The 9,614-nt window shown below is 54.2% G+C and overlaps 1 protein-coding gene across 1 annotated transcript in view; it reads left to right on the top strand.

Annotated features, from left to right (window-relative positions):
• Positions 1–276: 276 nt before the first annotated feature.
• Positions 277–9,614, top strand: part of LOC306982828 (nuclear pore complex protein Nup160-like) — a gene marked incomplete at its 5' end in the record, with an annotated part of 40,950 nt that continues 31,612 nt past the window's right edge. The window contains 4 exons of the mRNA XM_079583278.1: positions 277–367; positions 1,028–1,133; positions 5,760–5,970; positions 9,004–9,255. Coding sequence (XP_079439404.1) covers positions 277–367; positions 1,028–1,133; positions 5,760–5,970; positions 9,004–9,255 — 660 coding nt within the window. The remainder of the gene's footprint in view (positions 368–1,027; positions 1,134–5,759; positions 5,971–9,003; positions 9,256–9,614) is intronic.

The raw sequence follows: 9,614 nt of genomic DNA, 5'->3' as shown, positions 1-9,614 counted from the left end.
AATTAAACAAAAAGTGACAAAAATTCACAAAAATCTAAAAAACGAAACGAAAAAAAAAAAAAAACAACATAAAAAGGTGACACAACACAGCAACAACGCGAGGAAAAAGATCAGTTTTGTGGGTCTGCAGTGGCGCTTACGGCCTCTAGAGTTACTTAGTACTGCTTTCACAGGCATAACTAATATCAACTTCTTTTTTGACACGAAAAGTTGCACAGTGCTCCTTTAAAAGTTTGAACTCTCCTCCTCTGACGTCACTGCGTCCATGAGGACAAGATGGCGGCGGCGCTGGAGAGAAGCTTCATCGAAATCTGCGGCTTCGAGAGAGAAACGCAGCGCAGATGCAGAGAAGTGACAGTGAATCTCGGTGAGCGACAGAGACGTGCGGGTCCGGGCTCCCCCCCCGAGGCGTAAACTCTGCGTCAAAACGAACAATAAGCGCGTTAGAGGCGCAAACTGGCGTTGGCGGCTAACCGGGAGCTAACACGCTTTAGCCGCTAGCTGTAAACTCCAGTGTTGTTCCCGCGTCAGCGCCACTAAAACACTTTTAGACACGAGTGTGTGTTTGGAAAGCGTTCAGGGCGCACGTGTTCACTCACATACACATACAAACATACTAGCATGCAGAAACATACTAGTGCAACATACATGCAGAAACATACTAGTGCAACATACATGCAGAAACATACTAGTGCAACATACATGCAGAAACATACTAGTGTAACACAATAATAACCTGTCAGAGCGCGGTTACTTCCACAGCTTCTGTTTGAAAGTTTGGCTCATGTTTCATTCATTCATCACGTGATTCTATGTGATAAAGGTGTAGGTGAAGCTGAATGACACGGGGGTGCACGACTGTTTACAGCTGATGGATTTGTTGATGGACCAAAACAAGGCTTCATTTGAACTAAATTATGATATTTTGAGGTTCCCTGGTCTTTTGTCTTAGTCTGTGATGGTAAAATATGAGACATGTGAGATCTGTGTCCCCAACAGACCAGGCTGATGTTGTTCTTGTCCTCAGGTCTGAATGCTCTCCCTGGAGGAAAGTTCCCCGACAGCGCTGGAGCTTTTCACTACGAAGAGAGCGGGAAACTACTGTCAGTCACAAGCAACAGGTTTATCCACTGGTGAGTTGCGATTAAGTCTATGCACGTGTAGGGATGGGAACCGACCGAAAAGCTCCGGTCGAAGGAGGTATCGAAAAAATAAAATTCTTTCGGGGCCAGTTTTCGGTTCTTTTTCTCTCCAGACCCGCATTGAGTCTAAAAAAAATGCACGTTTGTCCAGATAATGAGCCGATTCAGCGCAAATAGAGCGAAGAAAAGCTACACCTTAAAGCTATAACTTACAGGCCTCTCACTGTCTGAACAGGTGAGTTTTGAGTTTGGATTCATAGAGTGGCAGAGAGTCTATGGTACGGAGGTCGGAGGGGAGAGAGTTCCAGAGCGGCTGAAGGCTCTGTGCCCCAGGGTGATGAGTTTGGCTGGTGGGACGGAGAGTTTGAGAGGAGGATGTGGAGGAGGAGCGGAGAGTGCGATGTGGAGGAGGTCAGATGTGTACGGAGGGGCCGGGTCGTGAAGTGCTTTGAATGTGATGAGTATTTTGAAGTTGATTCTTTTGTTTCATGGGGAGCCAGTGGAGTTGTTGTAGGACGGGGGTGATGTGATGAGAGGTGGGGGGTCCGTGTGATGATTCGAGCTGCAGAGTTTTGGAGGAGCTGCAGTTTCTGGAGGGATTTGTTGGGAAGACCGAACAGGAGTGAGTTGCAGTGATCGATGCGGGAGGTGACGAGGCTGTGGACGAGGATGGCGGTGGTGTGGGGGGTGAGGGAGGGGCGGGGACGAGAGATGTGGCGTAGGTGGAAATATGCAGACCGGGTGATGTTATTGATATGAGACTGGAAGGAAAGTGTACTGTCGAGGATGACACCCAGACTCTTAACCTGAGGGGAGGGGAGGACAGATGAGTTGTTAAAGGGAAGAGGAAAACTGTTAGATTTGGAGAGAGTGGAGGAGGTGCCTACGAAAAGGACTTCTGTTTTGGAGCTGTTCAGTTTGAGGAAGTTGGAGGAGAACCACGAATGAATTTCTTGTAGACAGAAGGCAAGGGAGGATGGAGGAAGAGATGAAGATGGTTTGGTAGAGAGGTGGAGCTGGGTGTCATCCGCACAGCAGTGGAAATGGATGTTGTGTTTACGAAAGATGTGACCGAGCGGGAGAATGTAGATAATGAAGAGGAGGGGCAGGGAAAGTGTAGGACTTGTGGGACTTGAGTTGAATGAACTGTGTGCGGCCAGAGAGATAGGAGGTGAACCAAGCGAGGGGAGTGTGGGTTATGCCAATGGAAGAGAGTCTGTCAAGGAGAGTGGAGTGAGAAATGGTGTCAAAAGCTGCAGTGAGGTCAAGGAGGATGAGGATGGAGAGTAAACCGGAGTCAGAAGCTATGAGGAGGTCGTTAGTGATTTTGAGAAGCGCTGTTTCAGTGCTGCGTAAGGGGACGAAAACCGGATTGAAACTTCTCGTAGATGTTGTTACTGATGAGATGGTTGTGGAGTTGAGCAGCAACAGATTTTTCAAGTATTTTAGAGATGAAGGGAAGGTTTGAAATGGGACGTAGGTTGAGGGAGGGACAGTACCGGAGATAAGAGAGGAGTGGATGATGTTGGTGATAAAGGGGGCAAGTGAAGGGAGGCAGGATTTAACAAGAGCTGCTGGGAGGGGGGTCAAGCGGACAGGTTGAGGGTTTGGATTTGAGGATGAGATCGGAAATGGCTTGAACAGAGGGGAGGACGAAGCTGGAAAATGTAGATGTAAGAGAAGAGTAGGGGGCTGAGGAGTCCACTCCAGAGACTGCAGCTCCACATGACATCAGGTGTTGAGTCAGGGGGTTTTGTGATATTGGTGAGGAGAGAGAAGAGAGTTTTAGAGTTATGTTGATTGGAGTAAATTAAACCGGAGTAGTTAATGTTATTATTGTACATTTCTTTGTGTATAGTGAGTCCAGTTTTATTGTAAGGTCGTTCTAGTTGTCGTCCTTGAGGTTTGAGCTGGAGGAGGGCGGGGGTGAACCAGGGTGCGGAGTGGGAGAAAGAGACATGTCTGGTTTGGAGTGGAGTGTGAATGTCCAACAGGTTATGGAGATTGCTGTTGTAGTGGGAAACCAGATCGTGCGGTGAGATATTATGATTAGTCCTGGGGAGATTGTTAATGTCTGAGGAGAAGGTGGCAGTGTTTATATCTTTGATCTTGCGGAAAGAAATGACTCTGGGGAGGATGATTTTGGAGAGGGTGAGGTTGGTGTTGAAAGTAATGAGCATATGGTCGGAGTATGGGATTGAATGAGGTTTACAGTCAGTGGGAGTGGGACCGGAGCAACAGACTAGATCCAGGATGGGACCTTTGCAGTGAGTAGGGAAACTGATATGTTGTTGCAAACCAAAACTATCTAAACAGGATGAAAAGTCTTTGGTGAGAGCATTACTGTTGTTGTCCATATGAATATTGAAGTCACCACGAATAATTGCATTTTGAGATATGGATGAGAAATGTGTTAGAAGGTGAGAGAAATCGTTTAAGAAGTCCTTGTTGTGTTTTGGTGGGCGGTAGATGGTGGCAACAGTTGTAGGAGAGGGTCCAGGCAGCAGTGAGGCGGAGTACTCGAAGGAGGAGAACACAGGAGCAGCAGGCACAGGAATTGGGTTAGAGTCATTGTATTGGAACTTACGGCAAGATCCACGGTGAACGTATCTCCGTCGGGGCTGGAAAGCGATGTCCGGGGGGATGTCACGCCCGAGCCCAGGTGGTAGAGGAGGAGCGGAGACGTGGTGCCGAAGTTTTAAAAGATCGACAGCGGAATACTGGAGGAGTGCGTTTGTTTGCAAGTGGACGAGGGAAACGACGAGCCAGATGACAGTAAACCAGCGTGTTATTTGGTAGATCCACATCGTTTCCCTGGAGGGAAATACGACAGCCAGAGATCCCAGGTAGGAATGTTACAAACAGCCACTAATGCGACTGACAACAGCAAACTACCACAGATATAGGTCGCAGACCAGTAGTCCTTTAGTTACTGCGTAGTCACGACATCCAATGTTTCGTAAACAATATTTTATTCCGTTTTGTTCGGTGAGCAGCGGCTGCAAAAGCGCCAGCGTTCACTCTACCGGAAACCGGAGAGACCGGAGCTTACGTGCTGTTGTTACAACTTTAGAGCAGCTGCAGAGACGGGAATATCCAAGATGGTTTAGAGAAAAGCGAGCGCTCACTCTGTATTAGACATTGGACCATGGAAGGATCTTTGACGTGTGGAGCTTTCGCTTCATCAAAGTGCAGTGAGTTTAGAAAAGTTTATCTGAAAGAAACCGTGTCCTGATGTGGATCTGACTCTGCAGCTCAGGAGGAATAACGTCCTTTCTCTCTGTTATCTCTGCTTAAGTGGAAATTCTGCTCAAAACACAAAGTTACAGGCGACGCTGGTGCTCCTGTGGAGCCTCTGTTGAGCTGTTTTCGGTCTTTTTCCTGAATGATGCTTTTAATACATGTTATTCTTATTGAATTATAACAACATAGGCATCAAAAAAAGTACCGTTAAGGCACCGGAACTGAAAAGCAGGTATCGTTAAAGTACTTGGTATCGGAAAAAAACGAACGGTATCCTTCCCTATGCATGTGTGAATGCACTATCCCGAACTAACAGGAGCACGCTTTGGCTCTGGGGCATTGACGACGTTCTGCAACGGTCCCGGAAACTGAGGAATATTCATGACATGTTTCAGCGATTCACACGGGTCACACTGGTGTTCAGCTGCAGATTTCACACAAAAAATCCCACATTAAATTAAATCCGGTTCGGCCTCCGTGATCTTAGAAAGTCATTCAAACCAATGTTGCACAGTCCCAACGCTCCGACGAGTCCGGGTCCGGTTACCGAGGCGTCCGCCAACGGAAAGATCCTTAAGAAGCCCTGTGGGTCAAGCTGACAGAAAAACATGAATCTCAGCTGAGAGAGTGTGGATAATATGACAAACTAAATCATTCGTCATGTAGAAATGTAAAACAGATTAATTATTTATTCCTTTTCCCTCCATTTCATTTATTTTACATTTGTATCATTTGTTTGAGGTGAAACAACCAAGAGACTTCCTCTAACGACAAAAGGGCAGAAAAAACACTTTCCAAGTTTTTCTTTTTTTTCCCTCCCCCCCATTTTTAAACCAGTTTTTTTTTTTTTTTCCCCAAAAATTCCCCCCAAATTGTCTCAAATATTTCCCAAATTTACCCCATGTTTTCCATTTGTTTTCCCAATTTTTTCCCTAAATTTCCCCCAAAATGTGTGTGTTTTTTTTTTTATTTACCCCCAAATATTCCCCAATATTTACCCCATGTTTTTCACTTGTTTTCCCAATTTTTCCAAATGTTTTCCCTACATTTCCCTCAAAATGTGTGTGTTTTTTTTAAATTTCCCCCCAAATATTTCCCCCCAAAATATTCCCCAATATTTCCCCCATGTTTTCCTCTTGTTTTTCCCAATTATTATTCTTTTTTTTTCCAACTTGTCTTTCACTTTTTTATTTTTGTTCTACATTTTTATAACCAACAGCATCAAAACTTGAATATAAAGATTTAATGTTTCTTTTCGGTTCCTGCTTTTATTTTTTATTCACTTTTATGACGTCCATGAATGTCCATGAAATCCCTTGATCTGACCTGATGTTTTCCGTTTGTTTTCCGTTTGTTTTCCGTCTGGTGTCCCAGGTCGACATGTGGGGACAGCGTGCAGTTCGTGGAGCTCTCCCTGGACACGAACCTCCTGAACAACGCGGTGAAGCTGAGGTTCAGTCACTGCGCGGTGCTTCCCGGCGGCGTCAGCGTCCAGGAAACGCTCAGCAACGTGGTCGTCCTCGTCTGCACCAACCAGAGCGTCCACCGGCTGGTCCTGCCCCACCCCACGCGCATGTACCGCAGTGTGAGTACAGAGCCCCGCCCTCCCGTCCCCAAAGCCCCGCCTTCTCACAGAGCCCGCCTTCCCACAGAGCCCCGCCCTCCTACAGATCTCCGCCTTCCCACAGAGCCCCGCCTTCCCACAGAGCCCCGCCTTCCTTCCCACAGAGCCCCGCCTTCCTTCCCACAGAGCCCCGCCTTCCTTCCCACAGAGCCCCGCCTTCCTTCCCACAGAGCCCCGCCTTCCTTCCCACAGAGCCCCGCCTTCTCAGAGCCCCGCCTTCCCGCAGAGCCCCGCCTTCCTTCCCACAGAGCCCCGCCTTCCCGCAGAGCCCCGCCTTCCTTCCCGCAGAGCCCCGCCCTCCTTCAGAGCCCCGCCCTCCCGCAGAGCCCGCCTTCCCGCAGAGCCCCGCACTCCTTACAGAGCCCCACCTTCCCACAGAGCCCGCCTTCCCACAGAGCCCGCCTTCCCACAGAGCCCGCCTTCCCACAGAGCCCCGCCTTCCCGCAGAGCCCCGCCCTCCCGCAGAGCCCCGCCCTCCCGCAGAGCCCCGCCCTCCCGCAGAGCCCCGCCCTCCCGCAGAGCCCCGCCTTCCCGCAGAGCCCCGCCTTCCCGCAGAGCCCCGCCTTCCCGCAGAGCCCCGCAGAGCCCCGCCTTCCCGCAGAGCCCCGCCCTCCCGCAGAGCCCCGCCTTCCCCCCGCCTTCCCGCAGAGCCCCGCCTTCCTTCCCGCAGAGCCCCGCCCTCCTTCAGAGCCCCGCCCTCCCGGGAGGGCGGGGCTCTGTACGCAGTGTGAGTACAGAGCCCCGCCCTCCCGTCCCCAAAGCCCCGCCTTCTCACAGAGCCCGCCTTCCCACAGAGCCCCGCCCTCCTACAGATCTCCGCCTTCCCACAGAGCCCCGCCTTCCCACAGAGCCCCGCCTTCCTTCCCACAGAGCCCCGCCTTCCTTCCCACAGAGCCCCGCCTTCCTTCCCACAGAGCCCCGCCTTCCTTCCCACAGAGCCCCGCCTTCCTTCCCACAGAGCCCCGCCTTCCTTCCCACAGAGCCCCGCCTTCTCAGAGCCCCGCCTTCCCGCAGAGCCCCGCCTTCCTTCCCACAGAGCCCCGCCTTCCCGCAGAGCCCCGCCTTCCTTCCCGCAGAGCCCCGCCCTCCTTCAGAGCCCCGCCCTCCCGCAGAGCCCGCCTTCCCGCAGAGCCCCGCACTCCTTACAGAGCCCCACCTTCCCACAGAGCCCCGCCTTCCCACAGAGCCCCGCCTTCCCACAGAGCCCCGCCTTCCCACAGAGCCCGCCTTCCCACAGAGCCCGCCTTCCCACAGAGCCCGCCTTCCCACAGAGCCCGCCTTCCCACAGAGCCCCGCCTTCCCGCAGAGCCCCGCCCTCCCGCAGAGCCCCGCCCTCCCGCAGAGCCCCGCCCTCCCGCAGAGCCCCGCCCTCCCGCAGAGCCCCGCCTTCCCGCAGAGCCCCGCCTTCCCGCAGAGCCCCGCCTTCCCGCAGAGCCCCGCCTTCCCGCAGAGCCCCGCAGAGCCCCGCCTTCCCGCAGAGCCCCGCCCTCCCGCAGAGCCCCGCCTTCCCCCCGCCTTCCCGCAGAGCCCCGCCTTCCTTCCCGCAGAGCCCCGCCCTCCTTCAGAGCCCCGCCCTCCCGCAGAGCCCGCCTTCCCGCAGAGCCCCGCACTCCTTACAGAGCCCCACCTTCCCACAGAGCCCCGCCTTCCCACAGAGCCCCGCCTTCCCACAGAGCCCCGCCTTCCCACAGAGCCCGCCTTCCCACAGAGCCCGCCTTCCCACAGAGCCCGCCTTCCCACAGAGCCCGCCTTCCCACAGAGCCCCGCCTTCCCGCAGAGCCCCGCCCTCCCGCAGAGCCCCGCCCTCCCGCAGAGCCCCGCCCTCCCGCAGAGCCCCGCCCTCCCGCAGAGCCCCGCCTTCCCGCAGAGCCCCGCCTTCCCGCAGAGCCCCGCCTTCCCGCAGAGCCCCGCCTTCCCGCAGACCCCCGCAGAGCCCCGCCTTCCCGCAGAGCCCCGCCCTCCCGCAGAGCCCCGCCTTCCCGCAGTGCCATGCCTTCCCACAGAGCCCCGCCTTCCCACAGAGCCCCGCCTTCCCACAGAGCCCCGCCTTCCTTCCCACAGAGCCCCGCCTTCCTTCCCACAGAGCCCCGCCTTCCTTCCCACAGAGCCCCGCCTTCCTTCCCACAGAGCCCCGCCTTCCTTCCCACAGAGCCCCGCCTTCCTTCCCACAGAGCCCCGCCTTCCTTCCCACAGAGCCCCGCCTTCCTTCCCACAGAGCCCCGCCTTCCCTCCCACAGAGCCCCGCCTTCCTACAGAGCCCCGCCTTCCTACAGAGCCCCGCCTTCCTACAGAGCCCCGCCTTCCTACAGAGCCCCGCCTTCCTACAGAGCCCCGCCTTCCTTTCCACAGAGCCCCGCCTTCCATCCCACAGAGCCCCGCCTTCCATCCCACAGAGCCCCGCCTTCCCGCAGAGCCCCGCCTTCCCGCAGAGCCCAGCCTTCCCGCAGAGCCCCGCCTTCCCGCAGAGTCCCGCCTTCCTTCCCACAGAGCCCCGCCTTCCCGCAGAGCCCAGCCTTCCCGCAGAGTCCCGCCTTCCTTTCCACAGAGCCCCGCCTTCCCGCAGAGCCCAGCCTTCCCGCTGAGTCCCGCCTTCCTTCCCACAGAGCCCAGCCTTCCCACAGAGCCCAGCCTTCCCGCAGAGTCCCGCCTTCCTTCCCGCAGAGCCCAGCCTTCCCACAGAGCCCCGCCTTCCCGCAGAGTCCCGCCTTCCTTCCCGCAGAGCCCAGCCTTCCCACAGAGCCCCGCCTTCCCGCAGAGTCCCGCCTTCCTTCCCACAGAGCCCCGCCTTCCTTCCCACAGAGTCCCGCCTTCCTTCCCACAGAGTCCCGCCTTCCTTCCCACAGAGCCCCGCCTTCCTTCCCACAGAGCCCCGCCTTCCTTCCCACAGAGTCCCGCCTTCCCACAGAGCCCGCCTTCCCCCAGAGCCCGCCTTCCCCCAGAGCCCCGCCTCCCCAGGGCTGTCACTCAAACTAAAATAACCGTGTTCTTCTTCAGGAGCTGATGACGGAGCAGCACATGCAGTCCATCTTCACCGACGTGGGCAAACTCAGCCTCCAGGACGGGCCCCACAGCGCCGCCATCCCCAACGCTGGGAACTACACCTCCAGCCCCAACAGCGCCACCTGCTGGATCAGCCACAAGGGAGAGGCCCACTACGCCCTGGCCACTCCCACCGGAGGCATCACCGTGGTTACGCTGCCGCCGCACGACACACAAGGTACAAACTCATCCTCTGCACATGCGCCTGTGTATGTTCCTCTCCCGTCTCCCACAGGAAATTTTTCAAAACATTTCCAAAATCTTCTTAACTGTTCCAAATTTTCCCAAAAAATTAAAAAGATTTCCCAAAAAGTGTCCAAACTTTTCCAGCATTTTCCAAAATGTTCCCCAAATTTAAGAAAAAAAAAAAACTACATTTCTAAAAATGGGAATGAACATTTTCAAAACTGTCCCGGACCAAAAATTCTCAAACTAAAAAAAATAAAAATTATCTCAACTGTTTCAAAATGTTCCCAAAATTTGAAAAAAATAAATAAATTCAAAACTGTTAAAATATCTTCCAAAATTTCCCCCCAAAATTCCAAATATTTCCAAACAGTTCCAAC

Source organism: Gobius niger (assembly GCF_951799975.1).
Source record: "Gobius niger genome assembly, contig: SCAFFOLD_36, whole genome shotgun sequence".
Taxonomy (NCBI): Eukaryota; Metazoa; Chordata; class Actinopteri; order Gobiiformes; family Gobiidae; genus Gobius; species Gobius niger.
This window is presented reverse-complemented; position numbering and strand designations above follow the sequence as displayed.